We start from the raw sequence: 23,005 nt of genomic DNA on the forward strand, positions 1-23,005 counted from the left end.
AGTGGCAGATGCGGGGGAAGAGTCTAGATTTTGAAATAGCATTGAACTTCTGGTACTTTTAACATTTTTCTTGTATTCTCTGGTCTGGACTCCAATCAGCCTGAAACCCAGAAGTGGGCATTTCTGTGGATGGAGAGCATTCCAGAGGAAGCCTTCTGCTTTTGGCTTAAGTAGGAGGAAAAAAATGTCTCCAAACATTCAGGGTACAAAAGCGGCCCATGTTTCTAATTTCTTTCTGTGTTACATTGCACCCCAGCCCCTAGGGAATGGCAGGCTGAGAACAGCCAGAGCAATGTGTGACCCATGGGGGCCTCTGCAGCACCTAAAGCTTGGAGGGAGGCATAGCCTTTCTCACCGAGAGAACTGTGGTCATGGGAGGGTTCAGGTGAACACCTGTTGTTTTCTTCCCTTGGCTCCCCACAGCGTGGCTCCAAATGAGGGCATAGTCACAGAAACTAAGAGGCAGAATAGGGTATATGATGGCCCAGTGTTCTGGCCAAAGGACTAGGATGAGGAGTCCCGGGGAGCCTGGAAGTATCGGGGAGATGATGAAGGTGAGGCTCAGGAAAGTTACCTGGAGACTTTTTCTTAGGAGCCCTGGGTTCCCACAAACTGTACGTGCATGAATCTGACCCTACACGGTTTACTGGAGAACATGAAAATGCAGCAACAAGGTAGGTCATGTCCAAGTTTCAAACTGGATGGGGCCCATGCAGGATCAATCCAAAAAGCACAGTAAGAACTTTGAAAACAGAACTGGCATTAGAAACAGAGCCCATGAAAGGCAGGTCAAAACTTGTGGCTTGAGTTGAACCAGGCTAATTGTCGGCTTAGACAAAAATGTCAACATTTTCTGTAAAATTTAAACAAAACCCAGAGCCTTAGAATTTTCAGAGTGTCCAGGAAACAGTCCAGAATTACTTGGCATACAGTAAACTAGAAAATCTCAACCTGCATGGGAAAAGATAAATCAACAGAACCCAGTGCCAAGGCAACACAGAGATTAGATTTTTCAACTACTTTAAAGCAGCCATTCTAAAAATGCGTCAGGATGAAAGGGTGACACTTAGAACATCTAAGCAAAGGAAGACACAGAAGATCTAAAGAAGAACCAAATCGAAAATATAGGAATGAAAACTATAATAACCAAAATAAAAAGCTCACTAGATGGGCTCAGTAAACGATTTGGAAATGATAAACCTGACCTTAGATGCACCAATAATTAAACATAACTGGCTTAATCATGGCAATTAAAAGGCAGAGATAATCAAAATGAAAACATAGGACCCAACTAAATGCTAAATGCCTATAAGAAAGCCACTTTAATTATAACACTATAGGTAGTTTTAAAGCAATGTGATACAGAAATAATACCATGCAAACATTAATTAAAAGAAGGCCATGTTAATATCCGATAAAGTAGACTTTAAAGTAAAAAAGATGGGGCGCCTGGGTGGCTCAGTGGGTTAAAGCCTCTGCCTTCGCTCAGATCGTGATCCCAGGGTCCTGGGATGGAGCCCTGCATCAGCCTCTCTGCTCTGCAGGGAGCCTGCTTCCTCCTCTCTCTCTGCCTGCCTCTCTGCCTACCTGTGATCTCTGTCTGTCAAATAAATAAGTAAAATCTTAAAAAATAATAATAATAAAGTTAAAAAGAAAAAAAGAGAGAGAGAAAGGACAAACAAGGGATATTATAATGATGAAAGGCGTCAATTCACCCAGAAAAGAAAAACCTGTAGACCTTCAAAATACATAAAGCAAAAACTTAACTGAAATAAGAAGTAAAAAATGGTCAGTTATAGCTGGAGACTTGAACATTCCTCTCTTTGGTAATCCACAGAACTGGTAGCCTGAAAATCAGCAAAGCTATGATAGAGGAACTAAACAGCGCCCACCAACCCCACCCCCTCACCCTAGCCAACCAGCTCTGAGTGTCTTAGCGACTCCGCCCAGCTATGGTAGGGTACACATGCTCTTCCAGTACACATAAGACATTTACCAAGATGGACTGCCTCCTGGGCTGTAAGACAGACTATGGCAAACTTAAAGAAAACTATATGATAGGTTTTCTGACCATAATGGAATTAAACTACAAAAAACAAAGAAAATAGGAATATTTCATTCTGCTTAGTAATTGAGCAGCATACTTCTAAATCACCCCTGTGTCGAAGAGAGCTTCCCAATGGAAATCAAAAAGTATTTTGAACAAATTAGAAATAAAAAGATCAGAAACCATGAGATGCAGTTGAACTAATGCATTCAGGGAAATTTTTAGCATTATGTGCTTATTCTAGAAAAAAATAATACTAACATTCACCTTAAAAAACCAGGATTAAAAAAAAGAGCAAAACCAGAGCAAGTAGAAGGAAAGAAATAATAGAGTAGAAATTAGTGAAATTGAAAACAGAAAAACAATAAGAAATCAGTGAAACAGAAAGATAAACTTTTTAAAATGAAAAATGACCAGGAATGATGATGATGGGAAAAAAAAGTCATTATTTGCCAACATCTGGAATGAAGAGAGGATATCATGACAGACCTCACAGACATTAACTGAGTAATAGAATACTATAAACTATTCTAAGCACATAAAATTGATACCTTAGATGAAATGGACCGACTCCTTGAAAACCACACACTGCCAGTGCTCCCACAGCATGAAATGGATAACCTGATTAGCTCTATTTTAACTATTATTAACAGTGTCTACTAAAGAAATTGAATTTGCAGTTACCAGTGTTCTTAAAAAGGAATCTACAGACCCAAGTAGTTTCCCGGTGAATCTAAATATTTAAAGACAAAATAAAACCCATTTTATATGATCTCTCCCAGCAAACAGAAGCAGAGGGAATGCTTCCCCAAATGCTTCATTTTATGAGGCCAGAATTACCATGATAGGAGATGAGACAAAGAGAGGGCACTACGGGCCAATATATCTCATGAATCAAAACGCAAAAATAAAAGCAAAAATCCTCAGCAAATATTAGTAAATGCAGCAGCATGTAATCAGAATAATGCACGAGGTCCAAGCGGGAATGCAAGGTTGGTTCAAATATCTGAAGTTCACGCTTTGTAACCTACCACATTCACACTGTGAAGAAAAAAACCACATGATCATGTTAGTTGAAATAGAAAAAAACATTTGACAAAATTCAGTATCCACTTATTAAAAAAAAATTTAACAAACTAGAAATTGGGGGAAACTTCTTCACCTTGATGAAGGGTGATGTTAAAAAAATCCATAGCTAATATCATAATTGTGGAAGACAAAATGCCTTCCCCCAATTACTGAGAAAAAGCAAGGATGTCCACTTTTACTACATCTGTTGAATTTTGTGTTAAAAATCTTAACTATTGCAGTCAGGCAAGGAGGACAAAGGAGGTTATAACTTGAGAAAGAAAAAATGAAATGGTTCTTGGTCACAGACAGCATTACTATCTATGTAGAAAGTTCTCAAAAATCTACAAAAATGAAACCTAAAAAGCCCTAGAATACATTTAAAAAAGTTACAGGATACAAGGTCTACACACAAAAATTAATTTTATTTCTATATGTTAGTAATAAGCAGTTGAGAATGGAAAAGTTTTCAAAATATAATTCCTCATCACTCCAAAAAGTGTGAAAGACTTAAAATTTAGCATAAAGTCACATACAGAATCTGTAAACTACAAAGCACTGATCAAAACAATCAGAGGATTCAAATTAACAGACACGGGTGCCTGGATGGCTCAGTGGGTTAAAGCCTCTGCCTTCGGCTCAGGTCATGATCCCAGGGTCCTGAGATGGAGCCCTGTATCACATTGAGCTCTCTGCTCAGCAGGGAGCCTGCTTCCTCCCCTCTCTCTGCCTGCCTCTCTGCCTACTTGTGATCTCTGTCTGTCAAATAAATAAATAAAATCTTTTTAAAAAAATAAATTAACGGGGGCACCTGGGTGGCTCAGTGGGTTAAGCCTCTGCCTTCAGCTCAGGTCATGATCCCAGGGTCCTGGGATCGAGCCCCGCATTGAGCTTTCTGCTAAGGAGGGAGCCTGCTTCCCCCTCTCTCTCTGCCTGCCTCTCTGCCTACTTGTGATCTCTGTCAAATAAATAAAATCTTTACAATAAATAAATAAATAAAAATAAATTAACGGACACGATGGTTCATGGAGTAGAAGAATCAACCTAGCAAACACGTCAGTTCCCAAAGTTTATCTATAGGCTTCATGTATTTCTCATACTTTCAGAAAGATTTTTAGTAGATTTAGATAAGCTATTTCTAAAATTTATATAAAAAGGCCAAAGGACAGGAACAGCCAAAACAACTTTGAAAAGGAATGAAATTGTCGGAATCATACTACCTGATTATAAGACTTACTCTAAAGTGTGGTATTGGCGAAGGGATATACAGATGAATGGAACAGAGAATCCAGAAGGAGATCCCCCCCCGCCCGCCACAAAATAACCTGTTGATTTTTTTTTTTTTTTTTTTTTTTTTGCCAATTGGCAAAAGCAATGAAATAAAAACAGAATAGGCTCTTCAGAAGGTATTCGATCAACTGGACATCTGTATGGGGAAAAAAAAAAAAGAATCTCCGTCCACACCTGACAATTGACACAATTTACCCCAAAGGGATCCTATATCTAAAGAAGTAAAATTACAAAATGTTCAGAGAAAAACACAGAACATTTTGATGACTTGGCCTGAGGCAGAGGGTCTGCTCCCCCCGCTCAGGGTCTTTGAAACTCTTCCAGTGTGTGCTTCTGTTCTGTAGACAAGGATCTGCAGCCTTGAGGTGGACGATAGGACTACCATTCTTGAGCATGTACTCTGAGCCAGTCCTTGTTCTAACTCAATCCCTACAGCACCCCTGTGAAATAGATACTGCAGTATTACTGTCTTGCTTTCCAGATGAGGAAGGCGAGGCACAGATATTCACGCGCATACCTAGAGCAAAGTCTCCCTGGGGCCAGAAGAACAGATGCTCTGGGCAGTCTGTTCTCAGACCCAGCCTGTTACCCACCACTCCGTTCCGACAGCCTCCTCTTTCTCCTCCTTTTGATCACTGCTTTTCATGGCTCCTGTGACCCAGGCCCTCTCCTTTTTCTTTCCGTATGACTTTTATTCACGGGTCCACATTTAGGTTGGCGGGTTTCAGGGATTAAACCGGCGCGATATTAACCCACTTAAATCTATTTAGCGCCCTCTTGTGTCTGCAGCGGATTTGACAGGAAGCCACGCTTCCGCCTTAGGGCTAGGGGACAAAAGATGTAGAGGGAAAGCTTTGGATGATCAAAATAGGACAAATCGGTGCGATCAGAATCTTGAATTCCATTAGACATGAACTTTCTGGCGAGTTACCTCCAGTGTGGTTTGTTGATAAGAATAGAATCTTGGAAGGAAGCTGGTCACTGAAAACGTACAGAAATTCCAGTTGGCTTTAAATCTCAGTTGGCAGCCTTTTGTAGCAAGTCCTTGGCCTTCTGGACATTCCAGTCCTCCCAAAGGAGGCACCGCTCCAAAGGCAGAAGAGTGGATGGCCTCCCCCATGCCTTCAGGCTAATTTAGAGGCAGGGGTTAAAATCTGTCTCTGGATTTGCTTCTTCAGCGGCAGAACTAGAATGTGAAAAGGACAGAGTTGCACACTCCCCTTCCCTAGAGATTTGCCAGTTTGTTTTGAGTGGGAGAGGAGGAAAGAGAGGGAGAAAGGGAAAAATGGGGTAGAAAGTACTGAATTCTTGGTGCTATTCCCCTAAGTGGGGGCTGTAACTTCCTGAGGGAAGGGGGGAGCACATTGAGAGTGATAGGCTAGGAAAAAATTCTGAAAACTGAGAAGAACTCCTAACACTTTGTATTACACAGTCTAATTTTGTTCCTTTTGTGTATTTATGTACTTTTCTATTATAGACATAATTGAGGCCTATGATGGAAAAAAAAAGATTCAAAGAATAGATACCCAATCGCTTACTATTTCATGTGTTTTCTTTCCTTTCGATTCATGAAGATTTGCGTGTTTCATCGCAGAATGTCATATTTGTAATTCTCTACTTTTTAATTATCAGAAACATTTTATGGGTTAGGGCATAATATGTAGTCATTTACCAAAGCTGAGTTCTAGAACTTTGATAGGTATTTAGGGCCTAGTTAATCTTAATATTACAGGTGACACTTTAGTGACTATCTTTGCTGCTGCTTCATTACCCCCCCCCCCCCACTTAGGGTTATTTCCTTAGGACGGATTCCCGAAATTATCATGACAGAGAAGAGCTTGGAGAAGACTTTCAGGCTCCCAGCACTAACATAAAGGAGTCTGCCCACCCTGGTTTCAAGTGGGCTCCCCCGTGGAATCACTGGCGTTTTTAGAGTACATTCCTGTACTATTCAGAGCCTTGTTACTGTTTTTGTTTTTTTCTGTCAAGTGGGGGTAAAAATACCCATTGCAGAGGGCTATTGTATTAATAATGCATATAAAATACCCCCTCCCGAATGTGGCACACAGTGGGCATTAAATAAATGGAAAAAAATTTAAAACAATTACAGCACTAAGTAGCCTTCTTATAGGATTTGTATCAGTTTCTTTCCACCCATAATGTGTGAAGTTACTTGTTTAACTCCCTAGCATTTGATACCTAATTATTCCTTTAAAAAACACTTTTGCTGAGGGGTGCTTGGGTGGCTTAGTTGTTAAGCATCTGCCTTCAGCTCAGGTCATGATCCCAGGACCCTGGGATTGAGCCCCCACATCGGGCTCCCTGCTCAGTGGGAAACCTGCTTCTCTCTCTCCCCCTCCCCCAACTTGTGTTCCCTCTCTTGCTGTCTCTCTCTCTGTCAAATAAATAAATAAAATCTTAAAGAAAAAATACTTCCGGTGATTTAACTGAAAATGCTATCTCATTGTTTTAATTTTTTTATTACAGTGATGATGGACAAATTTGTGTATTATTGTAAACTAGCTTGTCATCTCTTATGAAATGCTTTTGACTTTTTCTCTTGGCATTTAGTATTTTCTTATCAATGTATAAATTATTTATAATAAATTATTTAAACCTTTATCATATTTGCTCTCCTATGTCCGTTTATCTATAATAGCTTTACATTAAACTTGGTTTTCATTATACATTCCATCTTTCTTATGAAGATGGGAAAGTGATTATGATTGTGATCTCTTCCTTGTAAATTCTGTAGATGAGTTTTTAACCGAGTCTACATTTCTTGCAAGTGATGACAATAGTATGTATTCATTTCCAACCATCCTACCTTCCTTTAATTTTTATGTCTTTTAAATTTGCTTGAAATGCTGTAACAAATAATCATGGGAATTAATGGGCATCATTCTTTTACTTTTCCTGATTTTAATAGGACTATCTCCAGTGTTTCACCATGAAATAGAATATGAATCTTCTATTTTCAAAAATGCAATTTTTTGTATGTCAAGAAAATGCTCGATATTTTAAAATTTTGAGTTTTTCATATTTAAGGGCATCATTTTTCTCAATGATTGGTTTTGTTTGATCTTTTGTTGGCTAAAATAACAAGTATTTTTTAACATCACATATTTCTATGCTTGGAGTTAGTGTCTACTCACTATTTTGTGTTTTACTATTTTCATTCGGCCCCATTTTCCTATGATCTACGTATAAATGTGTATGTGCATGAGTGTATATAATAAAAGAATGGAAGAGAGATCCATATATTAAGAATGATTATCCTTAAATTATGGGATTATGAGTTATTTTCACTCTTCTGTGTTTACCAGTTTTCTGCAATGAGATGTCCTATGTGACCAGGAACCAAAATGTTGCTTAAAAATGTCAATCCTGTGCCAATTAATTATGGGTGAAAGAAGATTTGGGAGGTCACACATGATTTAAGGACCTATTCAGCATATGTAACTTCTGTTTGTTCATTATCTAGTATCCAAATGGTGTTTTTTAAATTAAGGGAACTAAAAAATTAGAATTAATAATCTTTTTAAAAAGGTAGTAACATGACCTGTATTTTCTTTCTGGTGAATAAAGATAATACATAATGACTATCGTTTGCTTAAGTAGGAATCTGGGACTTTGTGTCTGACAAATGATTTTTCTCATGCTTTCTGACATTTCTTTTTTTAAATCTGAAAAGTCTTTTAAAGGAATTGCAAATAATAAAACACATATTTATCTCTTCCCTGAAGGATTAAAATTGTATGAGCTCGGGATGGTCCTATAGCATCTGAGGCCTTCCAGGTTGCTTTTTAAAAACTTGATTTTTCCTCTTGGTCCCAGTGGGAGGCCACAACCCAGACACCATCCAAGGAATAGGGTTGCCCTGTCTGGGACTGCACACAGATATAGAAACATACAAACATGCATTTATACATCAAGATACACAGAGACAACAATCACTAGATTTCGTACCTTAATTGCATCTTCCAGACACCAGGAATAGCCCTTGCTTCCACTGCTATGGTCAACACTTCCTCTCTGAGATGAGATTTAGCTAATCTTGGAGCTCAGGAAATCTATCAGGTTTGGTTCGTGCCACACTGTGTGCTTACCATATGAAGATCTCAGCTGACATTATTATGTTCCCTGAAGATTACACGTACATGTAAAACTATAATGTCTCTTCCTTTTTTCTCTTCTCTTCTGTAGCTTTGGGCCAGATTATGTTGTATGTGGATGGGATGAATGGAGTAATAAATCACAATGAAACCATTCAGTGGCTGTACACTCTCATTGGGTCAAAGGTAAGAGAAGGTTATAGTTGAACATTTTATTCAGTTTGCATGTCATACACCTTTCCTTTTATTCTCCTCTCTGAGATGGTTTTGCGAAAGAAATCCTGTTCCACTTGGTTCCAAGCCCTGTACCAGTACAACTGAGGACTACTGTTTTATATGTATAAAAACACACTCAAGTTGCAAAAACCTTTTGAAATTTTTAACGCATTTTATGTTTTTTTTTTTTCTTTTAAGCTTTAATCAGGTGCTTCTGGCACCTCTGTTTCTTAATGCTTAATTAAAAGACTGTATCATCGATACAGTATCAATCTTAGCTGCTCTGTTTCATCTTCATGTATGTTCAGTGACTTAAGGACAGATTTTTGTGTGTATGTACGTATATGCTTGTTCCTGTATGTAGTTAAAGGTGAGGCCGCCTTTCAACTCTACAATAGTTAGAAAAGTAATTGACATTGAGTGAAGGTTGACCAGGCGCCATGGAAGGGGCTTTATGAGCATTATCTCCTTTAACCCACCTAGGACAGTGATAAGATAAATAACATTACCCCATCCATAGCTGAGAAAGTAGCAGGGACAACCCTCTCATTTCCCCCATGGATCTCGGCATGTGCGGACTTTATCCAGGCAGGATGTGGCCTGAGGCCCACACGCTCTGGAACTGTGCCACTAAGGAAAGCTACCCTTCGCTTGGGGCATACCAGAGGTGCGGCAAGGCTCCGGTGTAGTCGTCCCTGGGTCTGCCTGTGGGGCCACGGGAGACCCCTCCCATTGAGGAGGAGTGAGAAGGGATCCTGTTCGGAGCAGGTGCAAGTGAAGCCAGGCTGGAGTGTGGTCAGATCTGGGGTGAGGGTGGGTGGGGCATCACGGAGGAGATCCATATGCGACATGGTCAGGCAGAGCAGCATCTAGAGGGCCAGGATGGAGGCTTGAACTTGACTTACACACGTCACAGAATCAACATAACGTTCTGGGGGTCCCTGGAGATCACGGGGGCAGCCCAGACTGTGCCCCATCCCCATACTTGCTCCCACACCCACTTTGGCAAACCTGTCAGGGCTGGTGTGCACTAGCCTCTAGCTCCTGGTGACGAGTCCCATTCCTTAGCCCGACCTCTCCCATTACCTGCTTCCCAAAGACTCTGCTGTACCTCAGGAGTGCGTGCTCAGCCCAGATTTGACTTTGAGAACGGATCCTGTTTGAGGTTTATGTTCCCTACAGACTTCCAGAATCCTGGTGGTGGCGCCCTTGTAGAGTGGGGAGGGCCTTTTCTCTGTGTGTGGCTCTGATATGCAGGACTGCTTGGATCCCAGATCCATGGTTGACACTTCACATCTCCCTCTCAGTGTTCCTTTTCCTCATATTACTGTTGATAGATCTCCCCATCCCATTTCATAATAGAAATAACATAGTTTCTCTCAGAAGACTGACGAACTTTTCTCTCTCTGGCTTTGTTTTCTATGGAAAATAGAAATGACTCTATTTACACCCTGCTGTGGGAGACCTTAGATGCTGAATGAAATGCCGGCTTTGCCTGGTCGATTTAGCTGAGGGAAGATTTATATCTTTTCTCTTATTTCAGTGTTTTCTGTTCTTTCCTCATGCTGGGAGCCTTCCCCAACCTTCATATTCTATTGGAAGCTGCTCTCTTTCCAAGGCTCTCTGGTTGGTTTTGAAGACCCCACAGTCTAGGGAGATAGAAGGAGATTCTGCAGTAGAAATGGACTTTTGGTATATGTGGTAGACAAAGAAATCGTTGAGGGTGTCTGGGTGGCCCAGTCGGTTGAACGTTTGACTCTAGATTTCGGCTCCAGTCCTCATCTTGCGGTAGTGAGATCAAAGCCCGAGTTGGGCTCTGCGCCGGGTATGGAGCCTGCTTAGGATTCTCTCTCCCATTCCTGTTGCCCCTCTCCTCCTTCCAGAAAAAGAAATCTTTGTAGCTTTATTACAACTGTGATAAAACACCAATAGCCAGTCCTATTTCTAAAGGGAAACAAAACCCTAACATACGTAAAGTAGGAAACGTGAGAGCCTTTTGGCTCATCAGCAGGAAGGGGCCTAGAGTGAAGGCAAAATCTAGGTGATGGGACGGGAGGAAGAAAGGGAGCACGCAGAGAGAAAGGCACCGAGATAAAGGGGGAGATGGAGAAAAGTGAGAGGAGAGATCCCAGGGCAGGACAAGAAAAAGAGAAGAGAAAAAGGAAACAGGCCGAACAGAAATCATTTCTCTGCTCAGTAGATGAGAGGAGGGCTCCGAGTGTACTGTGTTTCAACACCATCATGTCGATGTTTCTTGGGAATTGAAAGGACACCTCCTAGGGTGCCTGGGTGGCTCAGGCAATTAAGCCTCTGCCTTCAGCTCAGGTCATGATCCCAGGGTCCTGGGATAGAGTCCCGCACAGGGCTCTCTGTTTAGTGGGGAGTCTGCCTCTCCCTCTCCCTCTGCCCCTCACCCTTGTTCATGTGTGCGCGCGTGCTCTCTCTCTCTCTCTCTCTCTTTCTGTCAAATAAATAATAAAATCTTTAAAAAAAGTACTTCCTTATTGCCTTTCTAAATAACATGGAGAAATCATAAAATTCAAAGTCTTCAAGAATGAGTGTGTAGGAATTCGCCTCCCCAGCCTCCTTTTCCTGTTCAGCACACGTGTATTTGTGACCTTGGGCATCTCTCCCCGGGCTCTGTGTCTAGGGTGGAGTGATCTCTTCCTTCCCAGCTGTGGATTCAGTGCTGGTTTGTTCTCCATCTTTCATTTCCCAAAGGAGGATCCCTAATAGTCTCTGGCTTCTGAGCCCAACCCTGATCCGGTCACTGTGAAGGTGAGAAAATAGAGCCAATGATCAGCCTGAGCCTCGGAGCTTACCGTGTTGTGAGAGAGGGAGCTGTGGGGACACCTGCTGCCCGTGTCCACTTACTGTGATGTCAGATGAAAGTATCGCTCTGCTTCCCATGGTGTGCTCGGTTCCGGGCCAGTGGTTGAAAGTCAACAGTGGCAGCAGTCATGAAACTGACCTTTGCTGTAATTCTCATGATATCACCTTTTATTTGCAAAACAGTGGTGGTGTCCCCTGACATTCCCCCCAACCCCCATGCCTGGGTAGCGAGGAATCTTCAAGAAGCATGGCTGTACCAACCTGAAACCCTTAGGTCTTGAGAAGGAAGCCTCTATCCCCTTCTTACACATAGGTTTTCCCCCATTCACATTAAGAAATCAGGCCCTAGGGATTTCTTTTGACTAAATCTGATTTCTCAGAACCCAGAAGGTTTGCCTTAAGATCCTGTTCTTTTGCCTTAAACAGGGACAGAGCTGATGCATGAAATCTTGGGTTAGAGAAACTTTGTCATTCTGTTTTCATAATTCTTCATTTTCCTTCCATGAAAGGCAACAAGATGTGATTTTGCAGCCTGCCAGGGGCTCATTGTGCAATGCATATTTGCAGATATTTGAGACTCCTAGCCAGAAGAGAAAATGAGGCAATTGCAGCCAAATAATCACTTTTTTAAAAGAAAGGGGGGAAAAAAGGGTTTTCAATAAAGTGTTTCATTATATTTACACAGGCCCATCTTCAAGCTCCCCAGTCAGAGGTAAGAAGCCCATGTCCGTCCCATGACTACTCACCCAGCATGGGTTTTTTTCTTCTTCATACATCTGGAAGTCTAATTAATTGAGGTGAAATGATTCAGCTTGTACAGCCTGGCCTTGTGTCACTCCAACACGGAAAGTCTGTCTCTCTCTGTGGATCCCCTTCTGGCCCATCGGGGAGGCCCCAGGGCCCCCCACCTCCCGTGGGTTCTCCAGGGATGCCTCCAGATGCCGTCATGGAATCTGCACTCTCTGGACGACTGTCCACTTTGGCTCACCCTGCTGTCTCCATTTTTCTGTCCGTGCTGTGGAATCTAATTTTTCTCAGCTGTGCCCCAGGGGGCCGATCACCAATTTCTGGGCCTCTTTTGTCGTGGGTGGGGACAGGCCTGCTTGCACACTGTCAGAATTGTGAGATGGTGACACCTGGTCACAAGTTGCTGTGGAAACAGAATAATGGAAATATGGGGACATTTTTTGGAAAAGCCTCTTAGGTTTGGGTTTCTCTTTATGGATGCGTGAAAGGGTCACAGTTTTGAGTGTGGGCAGCCAGGAGTCTGGTATGGCCTCTGGCGAGAAGAGAGAAGTTGGATATTGGGATTCTTTGGCAGGAAGGCTTTGACACACTGGTTTTGAGGTGAGGGTCATGTCCACAAGGAGGGCTGAGACAGTGCCTCCATGGTATCCGTTGCTCCAAGAAGAGGAGAGGAGATGCAGAGAGCCCTGTGGTCTCAGGTCATTGGCATGCCATTGCTGTATGATTCGTGCAGATGCCCCCCAGGGGAGTGAGACTGGAAGCTCTCTCTGAGTTACAGAGCATCAGACAGAACCCTGGCCTTGGCAAAGTCCAGTTAAAGACATGATATTCACCAGCCTCCTTCCTGATCCTTTTAGAGGCAGAGGGGGCGCCATTGCTGGGCCCTGGAATGGGTGGGAAGCCTTCCTTCCTGGGACCTGTGTCCACCTTTCTGATATTAATCAAACACTGTGCACTACTGTTGGGAGCAACACACCCTCAGTTCCCCCCTAGAAGCTCTTTGAGCATTGAAAGGCCATTATCATGTCATCCTGTCCAAGCTAAGCTTGATGGCATCCGCAGATAGTCCTTGACAACATAATTTGCAATTCCTCAGAACACTGGATACAGCATCCTTCTTCCACGGATCTCACTTTTGATTCTTGAGGCTTTTCCGCAACAGCCCTGGGTGCTGGCTCACATTAGACTGATAATGCCCTAAACCTCCCAGGAGTTTTGTTTTTGTTTTTTTTAATACATCCTTATTTGCTAGTTTCTTTCATTCTGCATCTCTGTGATTTCCACCTAAATGCAGGCCTTTGTGTTTGTTCCTGTTGATACCAGGTCAGAGTTCCGGCCTCAAGATTAATCTGCATTTTCCTTTGGCCATATATTCCGTAAGTTGTTAATTCTAGTTTTATTTAACATACATTTAATAAGCAGAGCTTATTTGTCATTCACCAAAATTTCGATATAGGCAAGGAATGCATAAGCTTGCAGGATGACACTTTTCAGTCATTTTAGGGCCGTTTTGGTGCAGTTAGTGGAAGGCACCAGACTCTGATCATCCAGCCTCATTTCTTCATGGAGTTCTAAGGCCAAAGTCTAGTTGCACTGCATCTGCAGGTAAGCGCAGTTCTCTGAGACCAGATACACCTGTGTGATCCTTTGGGTGGATTGTTTTTTCATCTATAGAATGAGGATAATAATCTGTAAAATGGGAAAGGAAATAATAGTGAAGAATGTATAAACCACTGATTACTGTGTCTGCACACAAGCGCCCTGTGTTGTGAGCTAACCTCTCTTTCCCCACAACTCCTACCAGCTTCCTGTTTTGAAAAGGGAGGTAGGCTCTGCTTGCCAGAACCTGCTCACCTGGAAACTGCTGGTCCCAGGGATTTCCTTCTTTTTTCTAAGTGCTTATAAGACATTCATCCAGAAAGCCTTCAGAGCACATTGCCAGGGATCAATACAGGGTTTAATAAAGTGGGGGATATCAATTTTCTACTTCATTGGTAATCCATTTTCTGAAAATTGGGACTTTGCCTTGTTTGAGGTGTCTACCTTGTAAAATCTCAGGACGGCAAATATTCTGCTCACTTCTTAGCATCATGAGGGATCATGTTCATTAACAGGTTCAAGTGTAAAAACTGAAATAGAGTTGCCATGTTGAGAAGTCATTATCTGGATTCCTGTTCTCACTCTAGGGGAACATCTGACATACCATTGTTTGAGGTGCAGAATTTTCCAAGGTTTTTAATCTCTGCATCTTTGGATCCGCACATGAGGAAATGAGGATTGTGCGCCTTCGTTAGAATTATTTTACCTTCAGAAGGACGCTAGTTAAGATGTCCTCACATCTGGCTTCTGTCCAGGAAGAGGAAGTTTTAGGCTCTTAAAATGTTGCCTGTGATTGACATAAAAATATGCTTTGCATGGCTAAAACTGATTCACTCTCTTTTCCTCTGTTGCATTTTGGGCCATTTCTGTTGACTTATCAAGTTAACCTATTCTTTGCTCAGCTGTGTGAGTCTTCCGGATGAACTTGGGAAATACGTTCTTCATCTCTTTTACAGTGCTTTTTGTTTCTAACATACATTTGTTTCTAACATCTGACCCTTTCTAGTTTCCCTCCCCTGAAATTTCTCATCTGTTGATGCACCTTGTCCCCCTTTTCCATGGGAGTTTTTAACATATTGATTGGTGTGATTTATAGAATTGCAACACTGAGTTAAATCTGGTTCTGTTGCTTGCTTAGTTTCTTGATAGCAGGGGTGGGGACTTGGGGTTTTTAGAGCTTTCAATGATTTTTGTCATGATCAAACAAGTAATAGTCACGGGGCGCCTGGGTGGCTCAGATGATTGGGCATCTGCTTTCGGCTTAGGTCATGGTCCTGAGGTTTGGGGATCAAGCCCCGCATTGGTCTCTCTGCTTGGTGGGGGGTCTGCTTCTCCCTCTCTCTCTCCACTGTCTGCCCTGCTTGTGCTCTCTCACTCTCTCTGTCCAATAAATAAATAAAGTCCTTTTTTAAAAAAAAATTTATTTATTGGACAGAGATCACAAGTATGCAGAGAGGCAGGCAGAGAGAGAGGAGGAAGCAGGCTCCCCGCTGAGCAGAGAGCCTGATGCGGGGCTCAATCCCAGGACCCTGAGATCGTGACCTGAGCCGAAGACAGAGGTTTTAACCCACTGCGCCACCCAGGCGCCCCAATAAATAGTCTTAAAAAAAATTTTCCCTCTTAAAAAAAAAACAGTAATATTCTCTTCGTATAAAACTTTAGAAATACAAAAAATGTCAAAATCGCCTGAAATACTTCTATATAGATTGAAGATACTTAGGATACTTAAGATAAATACTTCTACATAGATTTATGTGATCCCTTGGATGCCTCATCTGAGGATAATCTCAGTGGAAGAAAAAGAAAAAAAAAAGAAGAGAAGAAATAATTTCACTTGATATTATTTTAGGAAGATGTCAGAGGGAGAGACCAGAGATTCGAACCAGACCTTATAGGAGCCAGGAGGCTGAGGGGACCCTATGGTCCAGGATGGGTCTCCAGACACAGGGCTGGACAGGAGCTCATTCAGTCTCCTCTGAGATGATCCACTGCAGGGAGCTGATTTGTGGTAGGAACCATAACTCTCAAGAGGCTTGTTGATAAATGAGGATAGTACCTTACTAGTTGACGTAGGCAAGATCCCCATGAAACCGGAGCAGGGGGTGGGACTGTGACCCTTTTGATCTGGTAGGACCTTGGGTTGAAGACTAGCTGCTGTGTTTGGGCAACTGAAGAGGCTAGAAACAGGTGGTTCTAATAAGAATATTTGGGAGGATTCAGAAACCCTAGGGGAGCCTGTGCACGGTTCCTCAGCACAGAGTGCTCTAGGGGAGCTGGATGGGCAGGGGAACCCAACGAAGCATAGGCTTCGTGGGAGCCGGTCTGGGAGTGGCCCTGCAGGCTCAGGGATGCCTTCATGGCACTGCTCAACGGCTCCCACCTGCCAGGGCTCACCTGCCAGCCCTCCTCCACCCACCCTAAGCTGTCAAACTCTCATGAATTCACATGTGCCATCCCTTAGGCTTAGTTGTCCTCTGTCAGGTTTCCAGGGCTCATGATTCCTTTAGGAAAGCTCTTTAGCCTGGAATCTAGCTCATAAGAACATATTTGTCTCATTTCCCCAAGGCTTAAGGTTTTACACCATAGGGAAAGATGGGGTTCCTTCTAGTACGGTGGAAAGAATTCAATTTGCCTTTGTGTTTTCCTTTGAGTTTCTTCAGAAATGAGTCGTGGGACACGTTGGGTAGCCTTCTAGAACACGGGACTTTGCATCTGAGAATGGGGATGTCACTAACCAGATAAGGAGGACCCAACCTTGCTGATTTCTCACCTTTATGTTGTAAATATTACCAGCATGGTCTCCAAGGTAGTGGCTAAGTGCAGAGGTGTTTCGTATTCCTTAGTTCACAATAACAGATTGGACCTGTCTTACCTGTTACCAACAAACTCCTCATAATTACATGAAGAGTCCTAAAGGAAAGTTAGCAAAGTGGGTATTTTCTGGCCTGACCCACTTTTATCCAAACCTCCTGCTAAACCCCAGAATTTTATCTCAATAGAAAATATTCATTTGTAACATTTTATATTATGATGATATTTAAGCATTACCAAAAACTCTGCCGTATGTTCCGTCCTGCAAGGTGTCCTCTCCACTAACTAGTAAACGCTTAAGGGCTTCCCAGACTCATACTTGGCTACTACCTAAATCACAAATGTAGTTTGGTTCCCTTTCTGCAAATTCTGTCAGGTCATAAGCAGGTTGGCCATCAGGCCCTGAGGCCACAGCACATGGCTTTGGGGCAGGTGACTTCCAGTCCTGGCAGATGTGCCACACCTGGTCTCTGTGCTCCTCCCCTCACCCCCCACACCAGGTACCTGCAAAGCCACAGCCCAGAGTTCTGTACTCATGTCATCTGTTGGGCCCACACTTGAATTCTGACCAAACCTATCTCATTTTGCAGACAGTGTCTTCAAATGGGATAGACTCAGGGTCTGAGGCATCTGTTAGACTGTTGGATAAGCAGTTACAAATGCTTCAGGGCCCGTTCTGAGCTCAGGAATTCTGAGCTTAAGGATATGTCATTGGAATAAAGAATTTAAACGAGAAGGTCTTAAAAGTAAGGGTCTTTAGTCACTTGGCTCTTTGCTGTTGTTAAAATACTCAGTATATTCTTAGTTCTGGTAAGCTGGTGAACAGTGTGGCAAAGCCTTATGTCAGCTACCTTACCAATTTCTAATTCAGCTTTAATAACCAGCATCCACTTCTAGAACATATATTTATACATTTTAGTGGAAAATGAAACAAATAGAATGAAGCATGTTTTTCTAACTTTCTTTGTAATTTAAATCCTGAGGTTTGGAAATTGTTTTCTTTTTATGCTTGTTGAATTTTTAGAAGAAGAGTAGGAATTCGGAGATTTTTTTTGGAATACTTTTATTTCTTCTTAATAAGCAGCATATTTGACCTTCTAAGTATAGTTCCCGTGTTTCTCTAAGTACAATAAAACATTAAGGGAGTTCCAGTTTGCTCTAATGTGCAAGATTATTCAGAAACTGGCTTTTATTCCTTTTCCATACATCTGGTAGTTACATTTTATTTAAAACCCAGATACCCGGTTCTGTACCAGCCGAGGCCACACTCTTACTGTGGGTTGGACCAGAAAATTGAAAAATAAATAAATAAATAAATAAATAAATAAAAAAGGCAGAGTGCTATGTTGTCGGCATCTTGCCTCCCCTCACTCGGGCTCAGCCTCCCTGGCACGGAGGTGACATCAGATCCCTACGCTGTTTATGGAATCTGGAGGCTCAGTCCCCAGACTGAGGCTTGACCCAACAAATATTGCATCCTTTGGTCAAAAGCATCTCTGTTCCTCTGAAGACTCATGGCCTCTCTGAGTAAGATCGGAGTGCAAAATGATAGCTGCAACAGAAAGGAAAACCCAGCCTAGTGGCCCCCCGAAGTGTGCTAAACACTTAAGAGAAACACACTTCGCAGCTGGCTGCATGTTCTTGCCCTGCCCTCATAACAAAGGGGTTGTCTCGGAGTCCCGTTAAATACTGTGATTTAGCTACATGTTTTAGGGCAATATAAAGCATAATTTATTATAATGGACTAGTGTTAAAATAGAATACTAGTATTCCCTAGAATGTAATTACATGTAAGGCAGGGAACGTGTGGCTCCAAGGCTGAATCTGGACCCCACGTGTTTCCTCTAGCCCACAGGAAGTGGCATTATCTGTGGGAGCGCAGACCTGAGGGCTGTCACTTGGGCTTTTCTCTTCCATGGGAGCCCGCAGCTGGATCAGCTCCACGCCTGTTCTACTGAAGCTTCCTGCCCACTGGCAACTGCTCTCTGTCCTCAGCAGCCTGGTTTGGAGGGCTTCTCGTACAGAGAACGCTAGTTGTGGTGTGTGGAGGTACACTCAGCGCTGTCTCAGCAGCGAGATGACCATCTCCGTGAAGCCAGCACCACGGGTTTGTTAGCCCCTCAAAGAACCCTGATGGATGCTGGCTGTCTGGAAAGCACTTGAAGTTGTTGAAAGCAGTAGCACAGCCTCTTGGGATGGGAGGGACCTTAAAAGGGGTCAGCCATCTACCACCATCCAGGTTCTGAATTTCTTCTGCAGTGTCTTTAGCAGGTGGCCACTCAGAACCCTCCAGACGGGAGGGATTTGCCTACTTGGCCTTGTGCCACTGCTTCTGAGACTGACTCCTTTTTGCCCTGTACTCCCTGAACTGTTTTATGACTGGTCGCTCTCTGTTCTCATGTGATCCATGTACTTTCAGAATGAGAATTGATTCCTATGGACTTTCCTTCGGTGCAGACAGATGGGCCTGTGTTGGAGCCTGTAAGTCATGGCAGTGAAACCTGTCATTAGAACATGAGGGAGCCCCGGGCAGAGCTGAAAATCTAACAGTTCACCTTGGAGGGACAGTGCCTTGTCCCTTGGAGGAGCCTTCAGTGGCAGAGCTGGGCCGTGGGGTGTGTGCTGTCCCCTGTGCAGCTCGCCCCCACCTTCCTCATTTGTGGTCCTTCCTCTTGCTGCCATGCGGGCCCTGCCTCTCCAGTCTGTCACTGTCCTGTGGTTTGTCCCTTCCCAGTGGACACAGGCTGGCAACCTCCTTCGCCATTCCTATTAGAATGGGTCTCATATCAGCACGATGGCTCCAAATGCGGATTTTTAAGAGCTTTGCGATGAGCAGCGTGTTTGGACTTGGAGGAATGGGTGTGTGGCCTCCGCTGTGGCTGTTCCAAGGCTCTGGAGGGTTTTGACTGCATTCCAGATACTTGTGGGCATCAAATTAAATGATTTCTGTATAAATAAGGGTTGATGTAGAAACCTTTTTAAAGTAATGTGCTTTTATTACTTTCAAGTCTCTACAGTAATGCTAATAAGGTATTTCTGGGGAGGAGTCCTGCTGGACATATTTGATGATTAGTTAGGACATGCTTGCAATTAGTACCATGCATTTCCATAAATTCACGTTCTGCTCTTTTTTCTAAAGTAGTTTAACTATCCAACATGTTTGTTAATTTCAGATAGTAAGGCTTCCAAACACACGTAAATGTAAACTTAGACTCGATAGAAGCCTAAAATCATGAAGCAGAAGAGTTTGGGATTTTTTTTTTTTTTAATAAAAATACAATGCCAAAAGTGCTCCAAACAGAACCTCTACAGCAAAGGAGAAGCAGACATGAATAGACATGTTGAGACCAATAAAAAGAGACTTTGCTGGAAAACAGCAAATCCCTGGGACTGTGTTGCCCAAGATCTTGTGACCACAGAGATGCCCAGAAAGAACCTTGAGGAGAGGGGCACTAGGGGGGCCCCCCGCTGAGACCAGCTCATGGGAGGAGTGGGGTGGGCACCAGCCAGGATCTTGCCCAGGAAGGCATTGAGAAGGCTTAACGTACTTCGTAATAGTCCGCCCACGGAGGAAGTTGCCGGGGCTTGCTGGTTGTTTTATTTACTTGAAGAACTGTCTACGGCTCTAAACATACAAAGATAGAACAGTTCATTATGGCTTGCCTTCCCCCTCTACCCCCAACCTTGTGGGTGAAAAAAATACTCTGGAATTCAGTCTGTTCCTAGTTTGGGAGCAGAGGACTGAATGCGGGGCTCAAGTTATGCAGGTAAAAACCCTCTAAAGAGCTTAGAGCCCTCTAAAGAATTCCGTTTTCGGGGTGGTAAGCACGGAAGCCCAAGGTGCTCCTTGTCCTCATTATGATTGTGGAGGGGCCCCGGTGAGAGAAGTGCAGGGTTACCCGCCATGGCCGCTCAGTGTGTGGCGGGACCTGGCGCTGACACGGGGAGTGGAGGGAACGGGCTGGAATGGCAGGGGGACGGAATGAGCACCTGGGGATCAAGGGTTCTCTTCTGGCCGCCTGAATTCGAGGTGCTTGTTAGCGTATGAGTAGCGATGTCAGGGGTCATGTGGGAGTCAGAGCCCAGAAGCTTGGTCAGGCCTTTGAGCCATAGATAGAATTTAAACCCAAGAGACTGGTTGGACACACCTAGAGAGAGGATATGGAAAGAGAAGGAAAAAATGCAGGAGTGAACGCTAAGGCCTTCCCCCACGTAAAGGTCGAGCACCCTGGAAGGACCCAGCAAAGAAGTGGACCCTCGGGTCGGAGACTGGGTTCAGCCATGGTGACAGGAAACTGTTCTTGGAGGGAGCGATTGTGTCCTGTGCTGCTGCGGCCTGCCGTGAGCAGAGAAGCAGCCATTGGATTTGACAACATGGAGGCCATTGGCAACGCTACGAGGAGAAATTGAAGTTGCTCCATGGTGATGTAAGCTCTGTCAGGTGAGGTCGAGGAGTCTGTGGGAAGTGAGGAAGAGGAGCCAGGGAGTGGGGCAATCCTTTGGAGGAGTTTTTCTGTAAAAGGGAGCTGAGAGCCAAGGCAGTGGCTGGAGAGGGATGTGGAGTCAAGGAGAAGAGAGATGAGTAGGGAAGTATGCCAGAGGAGCAAGGGCAAGGGGTCGAGTCGACGTGTTTGCATGACGTTGGGGAGATGACCTCATACGGGGGATGTTTTGATACTGTTCACTGTGGGGTGTGCTCCAAGGTCTTTGTGAAATCTGCATGTGTCCCTAGTGTTTTGCTGTGAGTTGTCACCTCCGGGAGGCCCTGGTCTTCCATGGGTTGCAGATGGAGAACCTGGAGCTGATTCCGCATGACCAAGGAGATGGAGATAAGGGGTCGTGCACTGACTGGTCACTAACTCACTCATTCATTCAGGGAGCAAAGCTTGCAGAGCCCACTCCATGCCAAATGAGGTTCTGGGTCCTGCCATGATGCAGAATAGCAACCCCCCTTCCCGAAGGTGTTATACTTTATGCGGGGTGGGACATTGCCAAGCAAATGACGAGGGCGGGATGGTAGCCCAGAGTAAGCTCCTCCTTTCTCAGATGCATAATTCGAACCCATTTCCAGGAGACAGTTGGTGGGTGAGTTCCTTTGGGAGGAGGTTCTTGGCAGGCAGGGGTCTGGGAAGGGAGACTATAGATAACGAATTGAATTGTGGCAGCATCACCTGGGGGAATGGGGAGGGGGGGGTGACCTAGAAAACCCCCTCCCCCAAGGCTGCCACAGATACCCCCCAGGGCTGGTGAAGCTTCAGCTGAGAGGCTCAGGGATTTCTCTGGGTGTGTAACCTGCAGCCTGTGTGACAGGAGGTCCCTGGGCTGTGGGTGGCTCCTCACGAATGCTGTGCCCTGGGCCCGGCAGGACGGGACTTGGTTCAGATTCCTGCTTCCCTCAGCTCCGTGGTGTGGCTTTGGGCAAGTCCTTTACCTTGCTGCGCCTGCTTCCTTACCGGAAAAATGAGAGTTGTGATGGTTCCTACCTCACAGCTTTCTCCTCTGGATAAAACGAAGCCCCTGCCATGGGAAGGGCTACCTTATCTGTCAAGAGACCCCAGGGTATGAGCTCTGGAGCCAGAGGCCCTGGGTTCGAATTCTGGTTCTGTTTCCGGCCGTGGGCAGGATAGTCTGTGCCTCAGTTTCCTGATCTGTGCAATGGAGCTAATATTAATTCCTGCTCCTGATGCATCCGGCAAAGGAATCAGTGTGCCCACAAAGAAGAGATTCCCCAGGCCAAAGCAAGTGCGGGGGGCCAGCCTGCCTTCGGGTGCCCACAGGCGTTCACAGCTGCTTGATGCTCTTCTGTTCTCTGGGCAGTTCCGGCTGGTGGTGAAGACAGCCCTGAAGCTGCTGCTCGTGTTTGTGGAGTACTCTGAGTCGAATGCGCCTCTTCTGATCCAGGCTGTCTCTGCTGTGGACACCAAACGGGGTAAGTAGTCACACCCACTATTCCATCAAGGTGGGCATGTCCGCTGGAGGCAGACTCCCATTTTTAACATGTTCGAAATAGGATGGAGAATGAACAGAATTCCCTTTGTGCGGACCCCCTGCTATTGGAAACGTATTTTTTTAGATATTAAGCACACGGCGATCAGAGATGGAACATGGTTCAACAGTGCAAAGAAAAGCATTCGTGGGCTTACCCAGGTCAGGTCAGACCCAAGCTTATATTTATGCTCTGTCCCTAGCTTCTCCACTGAACCCAGAGAACCAGCTCCTTCTCCCCTTTCCCATTTTGTCCCGGTCGCTGTGTCTCCTTTCTCCACTCCTCTCACACAAG

General features: G+C 44.2%; 1 protein-coding gene across 10 annotated transcripts in view; it reads left to right on the top strand.

Annotated features, from left to right (window-relative positions):
• The window catches only part of FHOD3 (formin homology 2 domain containing 3), a 454,740-nt gene that overhangs the window by 256,325 nt on the left and 175,410 nt on the right, over positions 1-23,005 (top strand). For all 10 annotated transcript variants that reach the window (XM_004752275.3, XM_004752277.3, XM_004752278.3 and 7 more), the window contains exons 6-7: positions 8,612-8,706; positions 22,543-22,654. In XM_004752275.3, coding sequence (XP_004752332.1) covers positions 8,612-8,706; positions 22,543-22,654 — 207 coding nt within the window. The remainder of the gene's footprint in view (positions 1-8,611; positions 8,707-22,542; positions 22,655-23,005) is intronic.

This window comes from Mustela putorius, unplaced genomic scaffold, assembly GCF_011764305.1.
Source record: "Mustela putorius furo isolate JIRA1106 unplaced genomic scaffold, ASM1176430v1.1 tig00003858_pilon_pilon_pilon, whole genome shotgun sequence".
Lineage (NCBI taxonomy): Eukaryota > Metazoa > Chordata > Mammalia > Carnivora > Mustelidae > Mustela > Mustela putorius.